The sequence below is a fragment of the Macrotis lagotis genome, chromosome X (assembly GCF_037893015.1).
Source record: "Macrotis lagotis isolate mMagLag1 chromosome X, bilby.v1.9.chrom.fasta, whole genome shotgun sequence".
Taxonomy (NCBI): Eukaryota; Metazoa; Chordata; class Mammalia; order Peramelemorphia; family Peramelidae; genus Macrotis; species Macrotis lagotis.
This window is the reverse complement of record NC_133666.1, coordinates 649,898,463-649,926,096: the sequence shown is the minus strand read 5'-3', so window position 1 is coordinate 649,926,096 and position 27,634 is coordinate 649,898,463. Positions and strand designations below refer to the sequence as shown.

General features: G+C 37.8%; 1 protein-coding gene across 1 annotated transcript in view; it reads right to left on the bottom strand.

The window, feature by feature from the left end:
- ELL (elongation factor for RNA polymerase II) overlaps nucleotides 1-27,634 on the bottom strand; it is a 142,998-nt gene that overhangs the window by 58,157 nt on the left and 57,207 nt on the right. The window contains exon 2 of the mRNA XM_074204751.1: nucleotides 5,687-5,734. Within this exon, the coding sequence (XP_074060852.1) occupies nucleotides 5,687-5,734 (48 nt within the window). The remainder of the gene's footprint in view (nucleotides 1-5,686; nucleotides 5,735-27,634) is intronic.

The following is a 27,634-nucleotide window of genomic DNA, read 5'->3' as shown; positions in this document are numbered from 1 at the left end:
TGACCCAGAAATAGTCTCAGAACCTTAATAAGCACAATAATAATAATAGAAACAATAAATATAATAGAAGTGAACATTTATATAGTGCCTACTCTATGCAAAACACTGTATTGAACACTTTCACAAATATCTCAAGTTCTCCTCATAACTCTTGAGGTAGAAACTATTATTCCCATTTTATAGCCAAGGAAACTGAGGTAGTCAGAGTTTAAAGGACTTGCCTAAAATCATACAAGTGGAAAATTTCTGAGGCTAGGTTTGAATTCAGATCTTCTTGATTCAGGCCCAGTTCTCTATCTAGTGGACCACCCAGCTGCTTATTATTACCAATAATAGTAATGACAGCTTTTATAAAATTCTTTAAGGTTTACAAAATGCTTTATAAATATTATTTCATTTTTAGCCTAACAACAATCTTGTGAGGAAGGTACTATTATTACCTCTATTTGGGAGAAAGGAAAATTAAGGCACAAGTTGTGATCTGTTCAGGTTATACAATATATGTTCAATATATTTAATGGATAACCATGCTGTTTTCATAAATTAAGATATAGTTTTCTCTGTCATCATTTAAATGTCCATTGTCATTATATAAACATAAAAATAAACATTCAAATCAGAATGCCAACAAGTATTTATGAAGTATACACTATGTTTCAGGTTCTGGCTCCTCTAAGAGTAGCCATCTGTCTTCTACAATAAAAACAGAGCATCAAATTTGATGGTGTTCACTAAGTATTCCTTTAACTGCCCTGTGTCATATATTATCCCCATCTGAAAGAACAGAGCTGCAAGCAAATTCTGTAATATATACCTTCTCTGGCCTATGAAGAAACACCTTACTGATAAAAAAAAAACATACAGAAAAGTGAGTGGGTTTTTCTTTCTTTCTTCTTTTTTTAAATGCTAAAAGTAATGTCTCCATTTGTCAAGCTCCTCATTCTTAAAAAGACAGAACTAGGCTCTATCCACTAAGATTCCATCAGATTTTGAACATCTGTAGTCCCCCACAAGATAGGAAAGCTCACTGTGGGTGACAAGGGCAGAAAAAGGAGACTCTACATGTTTAAGTCATGTCTCTGGACATGTTCTACCCCTGTTCCTCATCCTTCCCTCCTCCTTTCTGTTGACTACCTTCCTGGGCTTCCTAAGTTCCAACTAAAAGCTCTCCTCCAGAAAGCCTTCCCTAGTCCCTCTGTTACTGCCTACTTATCCCTTCTCAAGCTTACTTTGAATATATATTTTGTGAGCTAAAGAGAGAAGTCATGTTCTTTGTGGCTTAGAGGGGAGAATTAGAACAAATGGGTACAAAGGATGGAAGCATGCAGGTCAAAAAAAGCATCCTGGAGGCACAGCTATGCAACAGTGGGATGGGTTGCTTCATGAGATGGTCAGTTTCCTTTATTTTTTTTCCAACCACTCAATTTTACTTTATTTTTCTATTCTGAATTTTATCCCTTCCATCTCCCCTTCTCTTACTGAAAAATCAAGAAAAACAAAGCCCAAAGCCCATGACTAATGTGTATAGTCAAGTAAAACAAATACCTACATTGGCCATATGCCAAAGAAATGACTGATCTGCACTGCCCCAACCAGCTCTCTTGAGCAGCATGCCTTATCATGAATTCTTTGGAATGGGGGGGGGGGGGGGGGGGAGAGGAGACACTGAGCTGATCAGAGTCCCTAACCCTCTCAAAATTGTTCATCTTTACAATATTATTGTTAGTGTTAGAAATTGTTTTTTCTAGTTCTGCTGACTTCATTGCATCAATTTATACAAATTTTCCCAGGTTTCTCTGAAACTATCCTTTTTCATCTCTTCTTCCAGTACAAGAGTATTGCTTTCATTTGTCACAACTTATTTGGTCAATCCTTAAATTATGGACATCTTTTTAGTTTCCAATTTTTTGCCATCACAAAAAAAGCTGCTATAAATATTTTTGTGCATGTGTCCTTTGGTCTCTGAGGATAATGACTTGGTAATAGGGTCAAAGGGTAGGCATAATTTAATAGCTTTAGGGGCATAGAGCCAAACTGCTTTCTAGAATAGTTGGACCAATCATGCCTTTTTTCCTATAGGCCTTCCAGCACTTTTCATTTTCCTTTTTTTAGTCAACTTTGCCAATCTGATGGATGTGAAGTGGTACTTTGGAATAGCATTTAGTGTGCATTTCTCTACTTATTAGTGATTAAGATTTTTTTTTCATATTACTATTGATAGCCTGTTTTTTTTCTTTTTCTTTTGTTTTTTTTTTTGCACAGCATTGTAATTAAGTGACTTGCCCAAGGTCACACAGTTAAGTAGTTAAGTGTCTGAGGCCAGATTTGACTCCAGGGCTGATGCTCTATCTACTGTGCCAACTAGTTGCTCCCTGATAGCTTGTTTTTTTCTCTGAAAATTGATGTTCGATCTTTTATCAATTGGGACATGACTGTTGTTCCCTATATATTGCAGAAATGAGACTTTTATCAGAGCAACTTGTTATAAGATTCCCTCCCCCATTTGCTTTTATTCTAATTTTAGCTACATTGATTTTGTATAAAAAGTTTTAATTTTATGTAATTCAAATTCTGAGAGATCCTTGAAGTCCTCAACTGAGCTCTGTGTACTAGGGAGGTGGATGCACTAGATAGTCTCAAGTTCTCTCTCAACTCTGAGGTGTTGATACTGATACAGGTGTTCATATGAATGCCAGACTCACAAAGTTTAAGAAAGGAAAGAATTGTTATTACTGAAAAAGAAGCTACCTGGAAGAACATCAAGAAGAGTTATACTGCTTTTCCAGTGCTGGTTAGGGGCCAGAGAATTCCACAAAAATAAATGAGGTAGGTAATAAAATGTACCATACAGTATGTGAATATATGGGAAAGGGCCCCAACCAGAAGATCTAAACTCAAGTTGTACACCTAAACAGGGTATCTGTAAAAATTAAGTTTGGGCTTGCATGGCTACCTTGTGCTCTTCTATCTCCAAAATGCTGTGTTTAAAGTTCCCTCCAATGGCAGAATTTTTTGGTTCAATACTGGTATAAAACGCAAAAAGCTGTATTTTGAAATACATTCTTTTATTTTTTTTCAAGTAGGATCCCAATGATATTTTAAAATACTTTCTAGGAGTCATTAAATAATACAAATGACATTGTTAAAGTGTATTAAAGTATTATTTGTACAATCACACAGTCAACCAAAAGCCCTTCAGTATTATTATATGTCAAGACCTTATATCCATCAATACATGCCACAAATATATTGCTTGGTCAATCTAATGATTTCTTTTGGATGCAGGTGCTAAATAAGTTCCCCATACCATTGAAGCACAGTTCAAGGCTTGTCCTCTTTAACACCTCACCCCAAAAGCAGCACTAGGTTAATGAGTTTTCACTAATGGCACTGGGTAGAGTGCCAAGACTGCTCCTTCAGCCTTCCCCTTGTGCTCACAGACTAATAAGAACAATTTCCTTTTTGTTTTTCCTCTACTGGCACCACTGTCTAGATAATTATTCATCACTGATCATTTGCTAAGCTTTCCACTCCTCGAACTGCTATTACCATTCCATGTAAAGAGGTCAAAGATGCTTAAAGCTTTGGGAGGCCACAGGGAAGAGCCAAGCCTGCACTTGGGGGCTAAAAGTCTCTGTTCATACACCTTGATTCACTGGAGATTCTGAGGTGAGTCATTTCACTTTTCTGAGTCTGCTTCCCAATTTAAAAAAGAATGATAATAGGAGCAAATATTTCTATAGTGCTGAAGGTTTATAAATGTACTTTAAATACATGACCTCATATAATCTTGGGGCAGTTATAGGGTACAGTGTATAGAGTCCTGGGGCCAGGAGTCAGGAAGACCTGGGTTCAAATCTACCCTCAGATACCTAGAAGTTGTGTGAATCTGGGTAACACTTCACTTCTATTTGCCTAGTAGTATCAATTCCCAAAGGGTTATTGTGAGGATCAAGTGAGATAATGTTTATAAAGTTCTTAGCACTATAATATATGCTTGTTCCCTTCCTCCTCCTTCTCCATCTTTACAATCAAGAAATAGGTACCACAGGTATTATTCGCATTTTACAAATGAGAAAACTGCAACACTGAGAGGTTCAATATTGGTATAAAACACAAAAAGCTGTATTACGAAATATATTCTTTTATTTTTTTTCAAGTAGGATCCCAATGATATTTTAAAATACTTTCTAGGGGTTATTAAATAATATAAATGATATTGGGTTTTTTCTTTTTTTAGATTTTTCAAGGCAATGGGGTTAAGTGGCTTGCTCAAGGCCACATGGCTAGGTAATTATTAAAGTGTCTGAGGTCGGATTTGAACCCAGGTACTCCTGACTCCAAGGCCAGTGTTTAATCCACTATGCCACCTAGCCACCCCCTATAAATGACATTGTTTTTTGGGGGTTTTTTTTAAGGTTTTTGCAAGGCAAACAGGGTTAAGAGGCTTGCCCAAGGCCACACAGCTAGGTAATTATTAAGTGTCTTAGACCGGATTTGAACCCAGGTACTCCTGACTCCAGGGCCGGTGCTTTATCCACTACGCCACCTAGCCAATCCCCTATAAATGACATTGTTAAAATGTATTAAAGTATTATTTGTACAATCACACAGTCAACCAAAAGCCCTTCAGTATTATTATATGTCAAGACCTTAATATCCATCAATACATGCCACATTCCTTATTTGCCCATAGTTAGTTATAGAGGCATAATTTGACATATAATATTTTAAAAACAATACTTTTTACAGCTGCTACTGGGATCAAAAGCAATAATGGAAGACTTGACTTGCATGCAAGCAATAGTCACTTAACACATGACTGAACTAAATTTAAGAAGAAGAATCTGTGGGTCAGAGTAGATGAAGTCATATAGTTAGTTGAATGACAGAACCGTGATATACCCAAGTCTCTGACTCTCTCCTCTAGCCTAATCAAAATGGAACTCAGCAAGGAAGGCACAAGGAGATATGACACAGAGAAAGGCTAAAGGAAAAGCAAGGGACAGTTAGTGAGGGACCCTCACCTATCCATCCGTCACCGGATAGGTGAAAGGCAGGAATGGTAAATGAAGATTATTAAATGTGTGACTCCATAGAACACAACTAACTAAGATCAATGACTGAAGCGTGTAGAGCCAGATGAACACACAATTTCTTTTTTTTAAGTTTTTTTTGCAAGGCAAATGGGGTTAAGTGGCTTGCCCAAGGCCACACAGCTAGGTAATTATTAAGTGTTTGAGACCAGATTTGAACCCAGGTACTCCTGACTCCAGGGCCAGTGCTTTATCCACTGCTCCAACCTAGCCACCCCTGAACACACAATTTTAAGAATATTCTACCATCTACAGCTAATAAAAAAAGAACTCTTTAGACAGACCTCTCTTGTCACTCAAAGTGTTTAAGCAGTCTGGAGATATAGTTGTTTTGTTTTTTTAATTTTTATTTTTAATTCTGAACTCAAACACCAAATAAAATAGCTACCTGAATAGACACAGAAGAACAGAAAAATGAAACTTATATGGACAACTTGCTTTTATTTTAAATATATAATAGAACAACCTGCAGCTTTCAAAGCTACTGAATGACCACTTATTGGGAAATACCATAGAAAGAAATTCTTACTTTGGGAGAGGGATTGTATCTCCAAAGGTCTCTCTCTTTACCTAAATAAAAAAGAGCTTACCCCTTGGCTTCCTTGAAATCGGATCGATGGTCTCAAAGCAACAGATTCCTACAAGAAAGAAGGGGGAAATATGAATTAATAAAAGCAAGCAGCAATTTTAAGATTGATTAAAGTTAAACATTAGGAATAATATCATTTTAAAATATTTTACCTGATTTTTTAAGTTTTAACACTGTAATTATACCTTTACCATTGCTTGAGAAATCTATGACATGCTAAGAAAGTTGTTTACATTTTATCACCTTGCTTCAGAGCAAATCATTTTGCTCCTCGGTTCCTTTATTTATAATAAGGTTAGACTAGATAACTAAGTTGTTTCCAGTTCCAAAATTCTTAATTTTATAGATTAGTCAAGGTTTGCTGAAATTTTAATTCTTTTTTTTAAATTTTTTTAATTTATTTAAGGCAATGGAATTAAGTGACTTGCCCAAGGCCACATTTGAGGTGGATTTGAACTCAGGTCCCCCTGACTCCAAGGAAGGTGCTCTATTCACCACCTAGCTAGCTGCCCCTGAAATTTTAATTCTTTAAAAAAAATTTTTTTTTTTTTTTAGGTTTTTGCAAGGCAATGGGGTTAAGTGGCTTGCCCAAGGCCACACAGCTAGGTAATTATTAAGCGTCTGAGACTGGCTTTGAACTCAGGTACTCTGACTCCAGGGCCAGTGCTTTATCCACTGCGCCACCCAGCCTCCCTGGTGAAATTTTAATTCTTAAAAAAAAATTTTCAACAATTTGTTCAAATAATCCAATGAGATTCTGAATATGCATTGCAGACTTACTGTGAGATATAATCATAATGATGACTTGTCATTGAAGAATCAAGTTTTCCTCAATCACTGATAATTATGTGATATATAATAGAAAATAATATCTACCAACAAGTGTATTAAAGCACTTGTATCATCACTTGTATTTATACACATGACAACATGAATAGTTTTGGAAAAATATAAAAATTCCTGACAACTGTCTGTCCTGCTAACTAAATCATGGGCTATGGTATTTAAAATAGATCCCCATTTCTATGGTGCTTTACAGTTTACAAAAAAGGCTTTGTTCATAACCCACAAAAGTTAAGTAATTTGGGTAGTGACACTCTGTAGATGAGGAAACTGAGGCCCAGAGAAAGGAAACTACTTGCTGAGGATGTAGGATATCATTAATAGGTGCTGGAAGCTAACTAAAGCGGGACCTTGAAGTCATAGATTATAAGTACTTTGTCTTATAGACCAAATTCTCCTGAAACTAAGCCCATGGTTCTTAATACTATATATGACATTGTGAATAACTCAGGTTCTCGTTCAAATCTCTTTCAAATCAAACTTATTGAACAACAACAGCAAAGTGCCATGAACCAACAAAAAAAAGGAAAAACTTCTCCCTTTCCTATCCATGAGTATGTGATACACACACACACACACACACACACACACACACACACACACACAGACAAATAATGCTGATATCAATCATGGCTGAGTGAAATTAAGTAGGCAAAACAAGCATTATATGAAGTTTAAGGTGAAAATAATTTGATTGTGTTTTTTTGAAATAGCATTTCCTCTGGGCAAAAAGGATGGGTGAAGAATCCACCAAGTGAAAACAGGAAGAGGAACATTTTGGGGACAAGAAAGGGAGTAAGTAAAAGCACTGAGGGAAAAATGTACAGGCTGTGGACATAGAATGGTTCAGTTTGCCCAGTTCTGCTATTTACTTATATTGTCTTCAGCATGGAAAAGGCATAAACCAATAAGGTAGCTAGAGTAGAGATAAAACAATAGGAGCAGCAATAGATGTTGATCCCTAAGCACAGGGAAGCCACAAATTGATAGCTGATGGGACGAATGGAGTTGGGTCAAGCTTCAAACTAAGCCAAAAAAGTCATGTTCTTCAACTGTTAACTGATCCAACATCAGACACATTCACATTCAAGTACTATTACATTACAAAGATAAATGATTATAAACTGTGCCCATGCACTGGCTTTTCTAAATCTCGGGTTCCCTAGGACCTGAACACCACCACTTTGAGTATTCAGCAACAAAGATATGTGTACTGTCATTTCCTGACACAGATCCAGACCCTATATAACTTTGACAGGTCACTTCACCCCTGGAAAGGAAAACATGTTTTGATCAAAAATAGTCCAAACAGTGTATTAGAAAAAGTAATGGGATTAAGGTTAAAACCAACCAATGCAGATGATAGAAAAATTCTAACTAGAAGGGATCACAGAGATGGCGTAAATGCAATCCCTTCACTAAGACAGCCAACAAACATTTATTACACATTTGATAGTTTTAGGAAGTATGTTTCAGACAAGAGATACAAAGAAAGACAAAAATGGTTCTTATCTCCAAGGAGTTAACATTCTAATGGGGGAAACAATATATAAACACAACTGCACAAAGCAAGATATCTGGAAGGTAAACTGGAAATAAATCAACTAAGAGGAGGCACTTGCATTAAAAGGAACTGGCGAAGGCTTCTTGAAGAAAGGGAGTTTAGCTGAGATATGAAGGAAGCCAGGGATGTCAGGAAATAAGATACATGCAAGGAAGAAGAATATTCTAGATTAGGGGGAGGGGCAATCAGTGCAAATGTAAAGAGTGGGGGTGGAATGTCTTGTTCATTTTACAGAAAAGAAATTAAGGCCCAGAAAAGGGAAGTGAACTAGCCCAAGGTTGCACAATTTGTAAGAAGGATGGTGTAATGGAAAAAGTCCTGAGCCTGCACTGGAATCTCAGCTCTGCTACTTAGTACATGTGTCATCTTGGGCAATTCACCACATCTCTGAGTCTTCATTTTCTCCTTCATCAAATGACTGTATTAGATTACATGCTCTCTTAGGTACTTTCTGTTGCTAAATCCTATGATCCTGTTATTAGGTATCAGACCTGAGCCTTAATTTTCCTCTCAGTCTCAGTTTTCTCATCTAGAAAGTGGGGACAGAAATATTTACAATATCTAGCTAACCGACGTAGTCCATAAAGGATTAAAAACAAGTCCTTAGTTTTTCCAGGATACCCAAATGGCCTGGGAATGGAAATGTGCCAGGAAATACAAGAAAGGAGAAGTAGAGAAGAGATGGAAGACAGATGGCAGAATCAGTAGGGCAATAGTAAAAAAGGAACAGCCAGTGAAGAAACATAGTATAGCACAACTTCAAAGGAAGAGTCTTTCTGACTGAGCAGCCTCTGAGGCCATCAACTTCTTTCCCAAAACAGGGAAGCTCTTCTAAACAAACAGTAGAGCTCACTATGATCTAAGAATATCTATAGGCCTGGTTACCTTAAAAGAAGTAAAAGACACACAGTGGGAAGATATGAATTTGAGTCCTGCCTGGCAATGCGGCCTTTTCACTGGGAAGATTACTAGAAAGGGAGTGGAGAAGGTTAAATTCTTGCCCTGAGTCTCTTCTTTAAAGTTGAATAAATCTTTTCTCAAAAAGAGAAGGGCAGGGAGGGGCAGAGACTGCTGAGTTACCTTTCAGTTCTAACATTTTAGGAGTCTGGAATTCATTCCTTCCCACTATTGTCACCTCTAGAGACTAAAATGTTCAATTCAAACCTAAGTTCAAACTCAATACAAGAGGTATTTCACTGGTGCAGTTCCTTTTAGGAATGACCAACAAGGGATTACAAAGGAAAGGAAGCATAAAAGATATCTTCAGAGAAATATATGACAGAAAAGAAGCCTGGCTGGTCCTCTACAAGAGGGGAGGATAACCTCCAAATCTACACAATGTAAAGACGACAGGAGGAAACATCCTTGTCAGACTTTAAGAGATGACATGGACAGGAATGGTCCAAGATGGATCAGCATGAATTGGGTCATGTTCAGCACTGCTGGAGGAAGTAGTATTTCAGTCACTGTGAAAACCTAGTGAGATATTTCCAAGGGAATGTGGAGATATGGAGATGAAAGAAACAATCCCTGGACTTCAAGGAGCCACAATTGGATGCAACAATATATACACAAATAAGCAAATACTAAGTAATAGGGACTACCCGACTAACAACTGCAGGAAGGATCATCCTGGAGACAATGGTGAGGAGGCGGTACATTTCAGGAATGAGGGACAGCTTTTGAAAAGAAATGGAAGTTTGAACATCTTGTGTGAAGAGCATTTAGTAGACCAGCATGACTGGACAACAGAATCCATGAATTCCTTGCTGTTTTTTGTTAAAAGGTTTCTCCTTCTGTGCATGGGTGTGTTGGGAGGAGATGGGGAAAGAGGCATTGTATTTCTAGTTTAATTACGAAACCATGGGGAAACACACCTGGAAAGGCAGACCAGAGTCAGATTAGGAGTGGCTTTAAATGCCAAACAGGTATTTTTATTTTATCTTAGTATCAAGAGGGAACCACTGGGGGCAGCTGGGTGGTGCAGTGGACAGAGCACTGGAACTGGAGTCAGGAGGACCCGAGTTCAAATGCAGTCTCAGACACTTAATAATTCCCTAGCTGTGTGACCTTGGGCAAGTCACTTAACCCCACTGCCTTAAATATTTTTTTTAAAAAGAGGGAACCACTGTAGCTTTTCCCTTTCTTCTCCTAACCCGCCCCCGACCAGTTTTTGAGCAATGAAATGACATTGGTCTTACTTGTACTTTAAGAATGTCATTTGAATGAATACTATGTTTCTTTCTTTGCCCTTAGTTCTAATTCTTCATACACAAAATGACTAATATGTAAACATATTAAACATAAATCTACATGTATAACTTTTACCAGACTGCTGCAGAGGGAAGAAAACTGTAACTTATAAATATGCAAGTGGATAAATGCTGAAAAGTTTTCATAACATGTAATTGAAAAAATAAAATAAAATATCAAAAAAAGTCACTGAGTCAGATGTATGGAGAAAAAGATTGGCAGAGATATTAGTCTGTTGCAGCACTCCAAGCCAGAAGTGATGAGAGATTGACTTGGACTATTGATTTTGTTGGTAACAAATATTATTAACAAAATAATAGCATTTACAGAGTTCCTATGTACCGATACTGTACTGTTCCTATGTACTGTACTGTACTAAGTGCTTTACAAATATTAGCTCATTGATCCTCACAACAGTTCTGTGAGGAGAGGATAACTCATTTTACAGTTGTGGAAACTAGGGCAAATAGATATGACTTGCCCAAAGTCACACAGCTGGGGCCAAATTTGAACTGAGGCCTTCCTGACTTCCATGCTACCACTTAGGAGATAAGAGTCCAGAAATGCTGTACGTGTAGAATTGATGATATTTGGCAACTTGTGGGATCTAGGAAATGAAGAGCCAAGAGTAAAAGAAAGAATAATGTGAAGGTTGTAAACTTAAGGGACTGGAAGCATGGTGCTAAACTTAGAAAAAATTGGAAAGAGGGGTGGGTTTGACGGGAGTGGGTAGTGAAAGACAAGAAGTTCTGTTGAAGACATGTTAAATGGTCATTTATAAAACATTTAGTTTAATGAGTCCAGAAGATATTCAGAGCTGTGGAACTGAAGAAAGGAAGAAAGAGGAGAACTAGAAAAATGGATTTGGGAGTCATCATTATCAAAATCATTATCAACTTCCTCACAAAACTTAATCTACCTTGTATCTTCATTTCTACTTAGAATCCTTAGCTTCCTTCAAAGCTATTAAATCACTACTCTATTATCATTTTTTTATATATGACAAAATGATAAGTTTTGGAAAAACATCAAAGTTCTTGCTGACACTTGCCTACTCTGCTTAATTAAATCACGGGGTTGTAGCTATTTATAGTAATCGCTACCCATTTCTGTCTACCAAACTACAGGTCCTTAATAAATGCTTGCTGATTCAATAAACTAATTCAATATGTAAACTCTCTACAAGACTTTAAAAAAGTAGCTATAATGTGCAATGTTAAAAGTTGCTTGTGAGCAAAATTCTATTATAAATCAAATAGGAAGGAAAGTTTTGAGAAAGGAGGTCTAGTGTTTTTAGATTTCCTAAAGTAGTAAGACTGCATCATAAGAAATGTGAGCTATGATAAATTCAGAGATATCTTAAGATGTGAGGATGCTGAGTGAAGTAAGCAGAATAAGGTAAACAATACATATAATGACTATCATGCAAATGAAAACAATATTGAAAGCTAGTCAAACTCTTTTGGTAATCTTGGTCCAAGAGAACAGATGAAAAAACATACCTGTCACCCTTCTGGGGAGAGGAAATAGAGGCTGGCTGGATAATTCTGTATATCAGCTACAGTGTTAATAGGTTTTGCTTAACTGGTTTTTGTTATTGGGAAGTAGATTCAAACTATAAATTACATTCATCACATGTGTGCTTAGTCTGTGTATTAAAGGTGGAATGAACACTCTGGAAACCCAGACTTGGAAGACAGCCCTAAGAGATGACCTAGGAACAAAATAGAATAGATAATATATTTATCAATATTATTTTAAGGTCTTTCTATTCCTTTTACAAGTGAGAAAACTTAGATCCAAAGAGGACAACTTGCCAGCATCCAGAAGATTGTACAAATCGTATTCAGACTCAGGCTGTTGAGTACTTTGTAATCCTAAATTTACTCCATATTAATGTAATTTTATTACTGTTAATGATTTTATCCTGGAATAATTAAAGGGAAGTCATTCAGAATAATATTATTGCTCAAAAATCAAAGATTGGTATCACAAACTTCAAGGATATAGTTGTTTCATCAATCCAAGCAAACAAAAGGCTTATGTGGTAGAGTAGGAAAAGCAATAAATTTGGAATCTTTAGTCAAGAAATTCCATCTCAACCGAGGCAAGTGTTGGTTTCTTCATTTTAAAATCAGGGGTGGCTAGGTGGCGCAGTGGCCTTGGAGTCAAGAATACCTGAGTTCAAATCAGACCTCAGACACTTAATAATGACCTAGCTGTGTAGCCTTGGGCAAGCCACTTAACCCCATTGACTTGCAAAAACTTAAAAAAAAAAATCAAAGGATGGGGCTGCTAGGTGGTACAGTGGATAGAGGACTGGCCCTGGAAGACCTGGGTTCAAATCCAGCCTCAGACATTTAATAATTACCTAGTTATGTGATCTTGGGCAAGTCACTTAACTCCATTGTCTTGCAAAAAAACAAAAAAAGATGAACTATTTTACCTCTAAAGTCCCTTCCAAAGTATCATTCCATGAAATATTCACATTCACTATAAAGGGAAATAACAGAATTAAATTAGCTCACTAGAGATATATCTTAATTATTTAGAGATCTCTCATCTGACAGATTCCATTAAACTGACAGTTAAGTGGAGAAAATCCCAGAGAAGTCACTGGATTGATGGTTCAGACAAAGAATTCATAAATACCAATAGAGTCTACAACAACAAACTCATAGTTCCAGTACTTCAGTACTCAAATGTTCACAGCAGTTAAACCCTAATCCAGCCCCTCACGTAGCTCAGCTCTCTATAGCTACCCTAAAAAACTACACTCTCTCATAACAAAGGGTACTGCAGGTGGTCCTATGTTTAATGCTAAGCCTGGACACTCATTTTAGTAACAGAGCAATGCGCACATTCACACATGCACATTTAATGTCCTAGGCTAGAAGTACATCTTCTGTACTGACAAAAATAGATACCTAAGCAGACATATTTTCTAATTTGCCCAAATCTATGCTGTCAACATAAATTCAAAAGTAACTTGTTTCTGTGTATAATAGAAAGAAAGCAATAGAAATTATAATGTAAAAACTCTTGATTGCAATTAAAATAATTTTACATTTACCCACACTAGAAAGCAGAACTCTTTTTAGTCTCAACTCCTCCAAAAACCTTCTATGTAATAAGACCTCTATATATGAAATGCATGTCATATCTGAAACCCTTGAAGAGTTGTACCACATCATCTTAGAAAAAGAGAAGTGAATTCGTCAACAGGCTCAATAGTGGAGTTGGAAGAGGAAGGAGTCCTGCAACTCACTGGTTATGTGGCCTTGTACAAGTCACATTTTATAATTAGCAGTATCTATCTGAAACCATCAACAAGCATTATATTTAATGGGGAGAGGCTAGAGGCATTCCCAATAAGATCAGGGGTCAAACAAGGGTGCCCATTATCACCACTACTATTCAATATTGTATTAGAAATGTTAGCATCAGCAATTAGAGAAGAAAAAGAAATTGAAGGAATTAGAATTGGGAAGGAAGAGACAAAACTCTCACTCTTCGCAGATGACATGGTCTACCTAGAGAATCCCAAGAAATCATCTAAAAAACTACTGGAAACAATTAGCAATTTTAGCAAAGTTGCAGGTTATAAAATAAACCCTCATAAATCCTCAACTTTTCTATATATGTCTAACAAGAAACAGCAGGAAGAGCTAGAAAGAGAAATCCCATTCAAAGTAACCTCAGACAGTGTAAAATATCTGGGAGTCTATTTGCCAAGACAGACTCAGAATCTTTTTGAAAACAATTATAAAACACTTCTCACACAAATTAAATCAGATTTAAATAATTGGGCAAATATCAACTGCTCATGGATAGGGAGAGCTAATATAATAAAAATGACAATTCTACCAAAACTAAACTATCTGTTTAGTGCCCTACCAATCAAAATTCCAAAAAATTACTTTAATGAGTTAGAAAAAATTTTAAGTAAATTCATATGGAGAAATAAAAAGTCAAGAATTTCCAGGAGCTTAATAAAAAAAAAAATGCAAACGAAGGTGGCTTAGCACTACCCGATCTAAAATTATATTATAAAGCATCAATCATCAAAACTGTTTGGTATTGGCTAAGAAATAGAGTGGTGGACCAGTGGAATAGACTAGGTGTAAAAGCAGGAGAGGATTATAGTAATCTGCTGTTTGATAAACCCAAAGAGTCCGGCCATTGGGATAAAAACTCCCTCTTTGATAAAAACTGCTGGGATAATTGGAAGTTAGTATGGAAGAAACTTAGATTAGACCAACACCTCACACCCTTTACCAAGATAAGATCCAAATGGTTACAGGACATAGACATAAAAAAAAAATACTATAAGCAAATTAGAAGATCAAGGAAGGACTAGTCTACCTGTCAGATCTATGGAAAGGGGAACAGTTTATGACTAAGGAAGAGTTGGAGAACATCACTAAAAACCAATTAGATGATTTCCATTACATCAAATTAAAAAGCTTTTGCACAGATAAAACCAATGTAATCAAGATCAAAAGAAAAGTAGTAAATTGGGAAACAATCTTTACAACTAATGATTCTGACAAAGGACTCATTTCTAAAATATACAGAGAACTGAGTCATATTTTTAAAACAAAAAGCCATTCCCCAAGTGACAAATGGTCAAAGGATATGCAAAGGCAATTTACAGATGAGGAGATCAAAGCAATCCATAGCCATATGAAAAAATGCTCTAAATCATTAATTATTAGAGAAATGCAAAAGCTTCTCTGAGGTACCACCTCACACCTCTCAGATTGGCCAGTATGACCAGGAAGGATAATGATCATTGTTGGAAGGGATGTGGGAAATCTGGGACACTATTACACTGTTGGTGGAGATGTGAACTCATCCAACCCTTCTGGGAAGCCATTTGGAACTATGCCCAAAGGGCAACAAAAATGTGCATACCCTTTGACCCATCAATACCACTACTGGGTCTATACCCTGAAGAGACGCAGAAAAAGGGTAAAAACATTACTTGTACAAAAATATTTATAGCAGCCCTGTTTGTGGTGGCAAAGAAGTGGAAATCCAGTAAATGTCCTTCAATTGGGGAATGGCTTAGCAAACTGTGATGTATGTATGTCATGGGAACACTATTGTTCTATTAGAAACCAGGAGGGATGGGATTTCAGGGAAACCTGGAGGGATTTGCATGAACTGATGCTGAGTGAGATGAGCAGAACCAGAAAAACACTGTACACCCTAACAGCAACATGGGAGTGATGTTCAACCTTGAAGGACTTTCTTATTCCATCAGTGCAACAATTGGGAACAATTTTGGGCTGTCTGCAAAGGAGAGTGCCATCTGTATCCAGATAAGGAGCTGTGGAGTTTGAACAAAGTACAAGGACTATTCCCTTTAATTTGGAAAAAAAAAAAAAAACAAATGTCTTATTGTCTGATCTTGTTACCTCTGAGAATTCTGTTCTGTTTAAGAATATGATTTCTCTCTCAACACACCCAATTTGGATCAAGGTACAACATGGAAACAAAGTAAAGACTGATGGAGTGCTATCTGTGGGGTGGGGGTGGGGAGAGGGAAGCAAGATGGGGGAAAATTGTAAAACTCAAATAATATCTTTAATAAAAATAAAAAAATAAAAAAACAAGTCACATTTTAGCTTTGTAAATTCTGGTTTCCTCATCTATACAATGAATATAACTCTTATACAACAAGTGACTATGCAGCTCAAAGTCAAGTAAAGTATTGTGACCCCATAAAGCACTTCAATGGATTTGCTATCCTCTGGAAGGAAGAAAAGGGTAAGCAATTTAAATGACAGAAAAATGAAAAGTTAAAAATAAAACTGATTTTCAAAATGAAAATACCCATACCAATCCCCTTATTTTAAAGATGAAGAAACTGTCACAATCAACACAAAAGTCAAATTATTAACTTACTATTTATTAAATCATACTCCTTGGGTATATGACCTCCCCTACAGTTGTTTTAGATTTTAGAGCATAAATTTCAGACCCCAAAGATTTCATAATTTAAAAAGAAGTACAATACATCCCCCTCCTATCTCAATTCTCTCCTCACAAGCACAAGCATAGAAGGAGAAATCTTTTTTTTAATAACAAAAAAGGAAAAGGAGGAGACAGAGAAGGAAAAGAAGAAAGAAGAAAGAAAAAGGAATACCCAAAGCTAGTTCAAACTTGCTGGTTCATCACTGAACACACTGAAGAAAATGCAAACATAACCATAACTCCCTTCCCTTTCTCACTATAACCAACCTACCCATGGCATTGCCACCTGGCAGGATTCCACATAGCCCATAAGTCTGAGACATACTGGCTTTCCTCTTCATACTGAATTACACTCCTGCAAAGCCAGACTCTCTGTCAGTGTCAATTGGGTGCATCTTGCACACTTTGAAAGCAAGATCACTTTTCCCCAGAGTACCACACCATGACATACCACAACATACTGTTCATAAGAAGGCTTGCCAGTGTCTGGCCACAGTGTCAGCATGTACTATGTACAGAATCCATCTTTCCAGAGGAACATCCCTCAGAGTCGATGTTCATCTCTTGAGAGTACTTGGAAGAACAACGATTGGGCCTCCCAAGTCTGACTCCAAGCCAAAAGGAAGGAAGAACACAAGTTCCAAAAATTAAAGCGTATGTTTCTGACAAACCCTCATATGAACTGAATATTAAATTTAGAAATTCCAATTAACTTTCTGACTAACAACATCTTACACATCTGCATTTGTCCCTAACCAGAGAATCTGGGTAAAGCAGGCTAAGAAAAAGAAATAACAGATTGCTTAAGCCTTTAGTGAAGAAATCTGGATTCCAGTTTCTTCTGTCAGTAATTAACTCACTACTTTATCTTGAACAAGTTACCTTCCTTCTCTAGGCAGACCTTAGTCTCCTCATCCATAAAAATTTAATCAATTCTTTAAATCAGTTTTCTTATTATTAAATGAAGATAATATTTGCATAGTAGTTACCTCACAGGGGCAGTGGCAAGATTCAAGAGAGATCATGCAAAGCACTTTTCAGCTCTACAATGACTCTGCCTAGAGGTTACCTGGCCTGAGGTAAAGTAAAAAGAACTCCTTCCCTCTACTTTATCAGACAAAGATAAAAAGTTCCAGGAGAGATACAAAAGGCAGATCATGTAGAGGGTAGCTGGTTCCTATGTGGCAGACCCTTCACAAATATGTCATTTGCTCCTCACAAATAACCTAAGAGGCAGGCACATTATCATCCCCATTTTTATAGCTGAGGAAACTGAGGCAAACAGAAATCAAACAAGTCTTGTCAAGGGTCACCTAACTATAAGTTATGTGAATCCACATTTGAACTCAGGTCTTCCTGACTTCAAGCCCAGCATTCTCTCCACTGACACCCCCCCCCAAGTGAATAAATAATAGATTATGGGTCTGGGTGATAGCCCAGGGATTGAGGCTGAAGGCTCAAAGGTAGAGTAGTGGATGATAGCACAAACACAGGCTGGGACCAGGTTGTGAAGTACCTTACATGTCAAAGGAGATTACCTTTGATCCTGAGGACAATGAGTCACTGGAGCCTCATCTCCCCATTTTACAGATGAAGAAGCTGAAGTTGAGAAGTGAAGTGGTCTGTCCTATGCTACACAGCTAATCACCAAAGCCTCTAGCTCCAAAGCTGGCACTCCTTCCACTGCTGAGCCAAACAATTCACTCTACTAAACCAATAAATAATAGAACTGGTGAAATGCTATTAGGCTATAGTTTACCTAGATTATCGATAATTGGGAGGTCAGGATAAGCCAATCACTCAGATGGATTCAGAACTGGTTGGGTAGTAGTACTCAAAAGAGAAAATGAGATACTGCAAAGTCACTTAGCAAGAGGCTTATAGTGGGGTGACCCAGGGATCTGTGTTTGGTCCTGCCACCATTTGGATAAATGGCTGGAATGAAGGCACAAATGCTATTCTCATCCAACTTTCAAAAGGCTAGGAGGGATGCAAAGAAGGATCCAAAAGGATCCTGAGGGCAGCTAAGTGGTACAGTGGATAGAGCACTGACCTTGGAGTCAGGAGTACCCGAGTTCAAATTTGGCCTCAGACACTTAATAATTACCTAGCTATGTGGCCTTGGGCAAGCCACTTAACCCCATTGCCTTGCAAAAATCTAAAAACAAAACAAAAAAACATAAAAAGGATCCTGAAAGGATAGAACATTGCTCTGAATGTATTAAGATGAAATTCTACAAGGATAAAGGTAAAGTTGTACACTTAAGTGTACAAAATCAACTTCACTAGTATAAGATAGAGGCAGGGACAGGCATCAGTTATCCTGAAAAAGATACAGGGTGCTTAGTGGCCTGCAAATTCAACACTGAGTCAACAATGTGATGCAGCAAAGAAACTAATGAAAACTTGGGCTACATGAAGGCAGCCACAGCTTCCAATAATAGAAAGATGATGGCAAAGAGGATACTGTCCATTCTATCTTCTTCATTAGATCTCATCTGCAATTCAGGGCTCAATTCAAGGCATAAGAGGGAGAGTTTCCAGGATGTTTGTGAAAGATTTTGGGTACCATCTCACATGGAAAGAAATGAGGTTGTTTACCTTAAAGAAAAGAAAACTCAGGAGAATCAAAATAGTTGTTTTCAAGATTTGAAGGATTCTCAAGTGGAGAAGGAATCAAGACTAATTGGTTTGGTCACAGAGGGTGAAATCAGGAATAAGGGTTACTATTTCAAAGAGGCTAATTGAGATTTGAAGTCAGGAGAAACTTCCTAAAAATTAGAATATTCAAAGTAGAAGTAGCTGCCTTAGAGGAGCCTGAGGACAGTATTGTGTAAATAAAGATGATAATGAGACCCAAGACTGAGAGAATGCACCCAGGGTAGAGCCTGGGGTATAACCATAGTGCTAGAGATGATGTTTGTCCTTCATTTTTGAAGAAGATCATGACATGGGGAGGTGATGCCATGACAAGCACATGAGTTGGATCTGAGTGAGGGGTGCTGTGCAAAGTCACTTGCCTCACTTTCTCCTCCAGAGTCATCCAGATCCAGTGGCTATAGATATGATGCCAGAAAATCAGGGTTAAATAAAGTAACTTGCCCAAGTTCACAAGTAGTAAGTGTCAAGAGACTGGATTTGAACTCCTGTCCTCCTGATTCCAAAGCCAGTGCTCTATCCACTGCACCATCTAGCTGCCCCTACTAGAGATGATGGTCCAGCAAGGACACTCAGAGGAGCAGTGAGACAGGGAGAGGGAGAATTGGCTCAAAGAGTATGGAATAGCACACACACTCAGTTGGATTCAGAAATCTATTTTACCTTACAGTAAAGCAGAAGGGGGAAGAGGATCAAATTGGATGGGGGGGAAGCAGGAGCTGATAGAAGGAAGGGCAAATTGGAGGAGACAGAAGTCAGAAGCAAAACAGTAATATCAGAACAAAAGGAAAGAAAGAGAAAAAAAGATAAGCCCGGGGCAAAATAGGAGAAAGGAACAGAATTATTATAACTGAAAAATTTTTTGCAGCAGGTTTCTTTTATAAATGTCTCATTTAGGGGCACAGCTAGGTGGCGTAGTGGATAGAGCGCCGGCCCTGGAGTCAGGAGTACCTGAGTTCAAATCCGACCTCAGACACTTAATAATTACCTAGCTGTGTGGCCTTGGGCAAGTCACTTAACCCCATTTGCCTTGCAAAAAAAAAATAACCAACTAAAAAAGAAAGGATATAAGTCATTCCCCAATTGATAAATGGCTAAAGAATAAATCATTACTGATTAAAGAAATGCAAATAAAAACAACTCTGAAGTACCATATCATACCTATCAGATTAGTGAATATAACAGAAAAGGAAAATGACAAATGTTGGGAAGAGTTGTGAGAATATTGGGACACTAATGCATTGTTGGAGGAGCTGTGAAATGATCTATCTTGGATAACAATTTGGAATATGCTTCAAAGACTACAAATCTGTGCAAAACCTTCTACCTAGCAATACTACCACTAGGCCTGTATCTCTCTTTTTTTTAAGGTTTTTGCAAGGCAAACGGGGTTAAGTAGCTTGCCCAAGGCCACACAGCTAGGTAATTATTAAGTGTCTGAGACCGAATTTGAACCCAGGTACTCCTGACCCCAGGGCCGGTGCTTTATCCACTACACCACCTAGCCGCCCCATTAGGCCTGTATCTCAAAAAAAAAAAAGGAAAGGGACTTGTTTGTACAAAAATATTTATAGTTCTTTTTGCGGTGGCAAAAAAATTGGGAATTGAGGGGATGTCCATCAATTGAACATGACTAATAAGGAAATATAGGCAGCTAGGTGAATGCAGTGGATGGAGAACCAGCCCTGAAATCAGGAGGATCTGAGTTCAAATTTAGACTCAGACACTTGATGCTAGGGATCTTGGGCAAATCACTTAACCCTGACTGTCTCCCATCCAGGGTCATCTCCAGTCATCCTGAGTCAAACCTGGCCCCCTGATCCAGATGGCTCTGGAGGAAAAAAGCTGGTGACTTAGCACTGGCCCCCTCACTCAAATCCAGGTTTGCCATGGCATCACCTACCTGATGTCAGGGTCTTCTCCGGAATCAAAGGACAAACATCATCACCATGGAACTATGCTGTGCATAACCTATATCAAATTGTAGCCTTCTCAAGGGGGGTGAGGGGGTAAAAATTAGAATTTTGAACTCAAAATTAAAAAAGTCAGTTTTTTTACTCGTAATTAGGATTTTCTCATAACTGAAAGAGTTGGGCTAGAATAGATTATTTAAATATTTTATTTTTTCCTAAAGAGATAAAAAGATCTGCCCCAGGTCACCTGGCTAGTCAACCAAAGGCAAAAATGGGATTAGAACCCAGTGATCCAGTTTGAAGCCAAGGTTCTTTCAACTTCTCTTTTATCTCTAGGCCTAAAAATTCAAAAGCAGCTCACCTCACCCAAGTGCCTAGGTCCCCACCCATAAAGTAGGTGTAATGCTTACAACAGCAGTGTGCTATGAATTTAATTAGTGCTTAGAGAGATTACAAATAAAAGTACTATGTGTCAAGTAGAAAGGATACAAGGGAAAAAGAAAACTCCCACAAAGACCCAGTTTCTCCACAAGTGAGCTCAACCACAAAGGCATCTGGTTATCATAAGCAGAAAAGGACCTCAACACCCATAACAATACTTACATCAGGCACCTTCAGGTGACTGGGTGAGAAAACCTTAAAATCTTTGTAACCTTAATATTGTAAAACTAAAAACTTTTGAAAGCCTGAAAGCAACACATAATTAAGAAATATGTAAAGTTATTAATTAACATAGAACATTTGAACTGAAAGGGACCTCATAAAGCAACTAATGCAAATAATTCCCTTTGTTTTAAGGAATAGCATCAGAAGGTGACAGAATTTAGGGCTGGAAAGGCTACTTCTAGGTTATCTAGCCTAGGTTTATAGATAAGGAAAATGAAACTCAGAGAGGTTAAAATGACTTGTCCTGGATCCTCTTGCCAGAAAGTGTCAGGAGCTAGTTCTAAACCCAGTTCTTCCTAAAATCTACCCATAGAATTACATGCATCAAACCTTCAGTACAGGATTTTCTCTCTTCTCTGCCTTCAAGTACCCTTTGGTCAGGTTAGCATTGTCTTCCAATAAAGCATGCCTGATGATCTGGAGAAGTTTCAAGGAAAAGTGCTTTTTTTTCCCTATAAGCCAGAAATCCTTGCACTACTTTGAATAGATTGGAAACCTGCTGGCCACTGGGCTCAAAAAAGAATTATCCTTTATGATGAGAGTCAACAAGGGGCCAGTGTAGGGTAAATGGCACCTTTCTTTCTATTAACACTCTTCCACAAAAGATCTCATTACTGACAGCTCCAGAATACACCAAAGAGTTATTCAAAATACAAATGTTATTACTTTGATACCATGTTTAGAATCTGTCAACACTAATGCTAAAATCAATATATCTTTACGGAAGAGACATACTTGGATTCAACTATTCATCATAATTACTAGGAGCATCATTCTGCTTTATATTGACGAAATGTTTTTAAATGTACATATATCCGTGTGCGTGTGTGTGCCACTAAAGCCCAACTCCCATACAGCTGCCATTTAAAATCCTATCAGTACTTTAAGGCCCAGCTCAAATGACACCCTTGCCAAGGAAACGTGAAGTTGTTCTGGTGGTTTGGTAAAATAGATACAGTCTTGGATTTGGAGTTAGGAAGACATGAGTCCAAATCTTGTCTCAGATACTTGCTAGGTCACCTTGGGCAATTAACAACTCACTGTCTTCTCATCTATAAGAATGGAGATAATAATAGCAACTATTTTCTAGGATTGCTGTTAAGGCTCACCTGGGAACACAGGTGAAATGCTTTGCAAATCTTCACCTGTTACGGCAGAGATACTAAGAGTAATTTGCCATTTTTCTTCAATAGCACACTCTACAAATGAAGAAATTATGGCAAACAGGACTGATTTTTCCAGGGTCACACAGAAAGGAAATGTCTGAGGCCAGATTTGAACTCTGAAGATTAAGTCTTCCTGACACACCAGATCTGGCACTGAATTCATGACACTACTAATTGTCCCACAGATATTCTATCTGGCATACTAAAGTCGTCTCTTAAACCCTTTCTAGTCAGAATTTACCTTTCATTACTAAGATTTCATAAATCTTTTTATGAACCTTTTTATCCCCTTAGGCTATACTTTGCAATGCAGTTTGTTGGTTCTCATCTCTTTTATATACTACAAGAATGAAGTCTTAGTTTGTATCTAATATAGCACCAGGCCCATTAAAGGTGTTTCATTAAAAAAAAAAAAAAGCTGAGTGCAAACTCCTCTGGTTTGAGAAGCTACTTCCCTACTGAATGATAGCCTTTGTTATGTCACCACTGGATCCACATTCTAAGGAAAGCTACAGAAGTTATTTTTAGAACACAGAAAATTAGAGCTAGAAGGTCCCTTAGAGCTAACACTTCAAAGATGGGTGGGAGCTGAGAAGATGGACTGACAGATTTGAAAATGACCTTAGACATCATCTAGCTTCTTTTGAGCAGGATTGTAGAGTAGAAGCTTAATAAATGCTTATTGATTGATCTACTCCACCTTCTACTTATAAATCAAGAAACAGGATCAAAGAAAGGACATGCCTTGCCCGAAGTGCACCCACCCACGAACATGAAATAGACAGCAACAGAAATTCCAACTGGGAGTGAAGGTTTAATACAATTGACTTAATAATTCATGAAGCTAGGGCGGCTAGGTGGCACAGTGGATAAAGCACCTGCCTTGGAGTCTAGTAGTACCTGGGTTCAAATCCGGTCTCAGACACTTAATAATTACCTAGCTGTGTGGCCTTGGGCAAGCTACTTAACCCCATTTGCCTTGCAAAAACCTAAAAAAAAAAAATTCATGAAGCTAATTCCAATTTTTTTGAGAAAACACGTCTGTAGAAGAGGAGGAAGAAGTTTTAAGCTCTTAAAAAAAGCACTGACTGGAGACTTTTTGGCAACTTTCCTCTCTATTCCAGTAAGTACAAATGATTGAGAAACATGTTTCAAGAATTCCTTTATTTATTTACTGGAAAGTTTGACATAAGGGCACTTAAACTGTGGAAAGTATTTATGTTGTACTCTTTCAAATTCTAGGTAAAAATCATATACTTGAAATGTAAATGAATGACTAAAAAGCACTTGAAAATTATTTTTCCCTTGAATTAGGTATCATGGTAATTTCAATTTCACATAAAATTATGAAACCACTTTTACCTGCAAGGCTCAGTAGTTTTATAGATTCATGTGAAGTTAAAGGTAAAACCTTAGATAGCTAATGCAGAAATATGTTTTGCGTGACTTCATATGTATAACAGGTATTAGATTTCTTGACTTCTCAATGAGTGGAGGAAGGGTGGAAAGAAGGAGGGAATTTTGAACTGAAAATAAAATGATTTTTAAAAATAAATAAATAAAAGATGATGTTGAGTCCAACTCACATATTTTACAAAGGTAGAAATTTAGTACTAGAGAGGAGAAGCAAATATTTTTCAAGTATGCGATTTTTACCTAGAAACTAAAAGAGCACAGTACAAATACTTTTAACAGTTTAAGGTCCTCATGTCAAACTTTCCAGAAAACCTTGGTCAATAAAGTTTTTTGCCATTTTGCCTCAAGTTTGATCACATAAAGAATTATAAAATTCATATCTCAGGTCATGATGTTAAATTAAAAGTCAATTGGGGGGGGGGGGGGGGGCAGAGCCAAGATGGCAGTGTGAAGGCAGGAATTCCTAGAAACTCATTCCCCAAAAAGCTCCAAAAGTTGTCAAATTATGGCTTTAGTCAAAATTTAGAGGGGAAGAACCCACAGAAAGACTGAGTGATACAATTTCCCAGTCCAAGACAACTTAGAAGTTCCACAGGAAAGGTCTGTTTCACCAGAACTGAGGGTTGGAAAAACCTGCTCCAAGCACAGCTGTAGGGTGCCTCAATCCCTGGGGGTGCCTAGGTCCATGGCAGAGGGGTGGTTTCCAGATCTCCTGAACCAGGTATCACTGGGAACAGCTTGAAGAGATAGTGAGAACTCTGCCACAACAGAGTGAATGCAGAATGAGCACTGGCCTCAGAGCAGCCCTGTGGTGAGAACTTGCAGTGGGAATCTGGGAAGTTAGCTTGCACCTCCAGAGTGCAGCCCACAGACAGTAAGGGGGTTGGGAGACTGCAGAGGTCTCTCTGCTCTCCTTGGGGGACCCGGACTCAGTTGTTTGCCAACACTAGATTAAGGTTACAGTCCAGGCCCCCATACCACCATAGCCGAGCAGGGATTCACCTCACAAGTCCAGGGCAGAGGGTAGGGCCTGTGGTCATCCACATACCAAAGAACAGGCAAGAGAGCAATCAGAGGTTCTCATAAGACCTTGAAGGAATTAAGGTCCCTGTGAATTGTCCCCAAACCCCCCAAAGCCTTGGAAGTGTGGTAAATCAGTCATAGGCTGAGAAAATGAGCAAACAAAATAAAAAGAATCTGAATATAGGAAATTACTTTGGTCCCATGGAAGATTCAGGAGATGAAAAAAATCGAAGCTTCTGTATCCAAAACTTACAAGAGAAATAGAAAATGGGCTCAGGCTCTGGATGAGCTCAAAAGACTTTGAAAAGCAATTAAGGGAGGTAGAGGAAAAATTGTAAGGAGAAATGAGAGTGATGCAGAAAAATCATGAAAATCAAATCAGTAGCTTTGGTGAAAGAAATACAAAAAAATACTGATGAAAATATGCTAAAAACCAGTTTAGGCCTAATGGACAAAAAGCAACACAAAAGGCAAATGGGGAGAAGAATGCTTTAGAAAGCAGAATTTGCCAGCTGAAAGAGGAAATAAAAAAGCTCTCTGAAGAAAATAACTCCTTCAAATGCAGAATGGAATTAAAGGAAGCTGATGACTTTGCAAGAAATCAGGAAGAAATAAAACCATTCCAACCCCCCCCAAAAATTGGAAGAAAATGTGAAATATTTCATTGGAAAAACAAATGCCCTTGAAAATAGATCCAGGAGAGATAATTTAAACATTATTGGGCTATCTGAAAGTCACAACCAGGAAAAGAGCCTAGACTTCATTTTTCAAGAAATAATACAGCAAAACTGCCCTGAGATCCTAGATAAGATAAAATAGAAATTGAGTGAATTCACCAATCACCTCCTGAAAGAGATCCCCAAAGAAAAACTTCCAGGAATATTATAGCCAAATTCCAAAACTCCCAAGTCAAAAAGAAAACAGTAAAAGCTGCCAGAAACAAACAATTCAACTACTGTCAGGATTACACAGGATCTGGCAGCATCTACATTAAGGGCTCATAGGGCTTGGAATATGATATTATGGAAAGTCAAAGATCTTGGTTTACAACCAAGAATCAACTACCCAGCAAAACTGAACATCCTCTTCCAGGGGAAAAGATGGACTTTCAATGAAACAGGGGGCTTTTCAAACTTTTCCACTGAAATGACCAGAGCTGAATAGAAAGTTTGATCTCCAAGCACAAGCCTCCGGTGAACCATACAGAGGGCGGATGAAAGTGACTATGAGAAACTTAATGATGTTGAACTGTTTGTATTCCTGCATGGGAAGAAGATACTGATAGCTCATATGAACTTTCTCATTTATAACAGCTGTTAGAAGGAGTATACATAGAGAAGGCACAGGAAGGAGTTGAATATAATGGTACAATACAGTAAAAAGATAAGAGTCAACAGTAAAGGAAAGTACTGGGAAGAAGAGAAAGGAGAGGAAAAAGGAGCTAAGATATTTCACTAAGAGTCAAGAAAAATATTTTTCAATGGAGTGGAATGGGGAAAGGCAAGGGGAAAAGAGTGAGCCTTCATTCTCATCAGAAATGGCTCAGAGAGGGGCAGCTAGGTGACACAGTGGATGGAGCACCAGCCCTGGAGTCAGGGGTACCTGAGTTCAAATCTGACCTCAAAACACTTAATTGCCTAGCTGTGTGACCTTGGGCAAGTCACTGAATCCCATTGCCTTAGATAAATTAAAAAAAAAAGAAATGACTCAGAGAGGAAATAACATACAGACTTAATATGGTACAGACATCTATCTTACTCTAAAGAAAAATGAGAAGAAAGGGATGAGATAAGGGGGAATGGAGGGAGGGAAGAGGGAATAGGTGATAAAAGAAAGGGAAGATCGTGGGAGAGAGTACTCAGATACAAGATTTTTGAACAGGGACAGGATGAAAGGAGAGAGAACATAGAAATGAGAGTGGGAAGGAATAGAGAAGGAAAACATACCTGGTAATAGCAACTGTAGGAAAAATATTGAAGCAACTTCTTTGGTGGACTTATGATAAAAAAAAAAAAGACAACTCATCCCAGAGACAGAGGCATAGGAATCTGAACACACACTGAAATACATGTTTTTTCTCTCTCACTATTCTGAAGGTTTCTCGGGGTGGGGGGGGTGGGGGGGGGCGGCCTTACAAGACTATTGTAATAATTGTAATAATATAAAGTAAATAAACCAAAAAATAAAAATCAATATTTCCCCAAGATTTCAACTGTGAATCCCATCATGAATACCACTTGTGATTAAACAAAATAACACAGTACAAATCTTTCAAAGAAAATGTGTTAAAGAAAGTTTGAAAGGCTAAAATATACTCAGGTTTTCTGAATATTTGAACATAATACACATACATAAATTCTATTTATATATTATCTCCTAGACAAACCCAGTCAATTGTTCCACTGTTACCTTATTTTTAACAACACAGCTAAAGAAAGATAGGAAAAGGCCCTTAAAAAACAGAA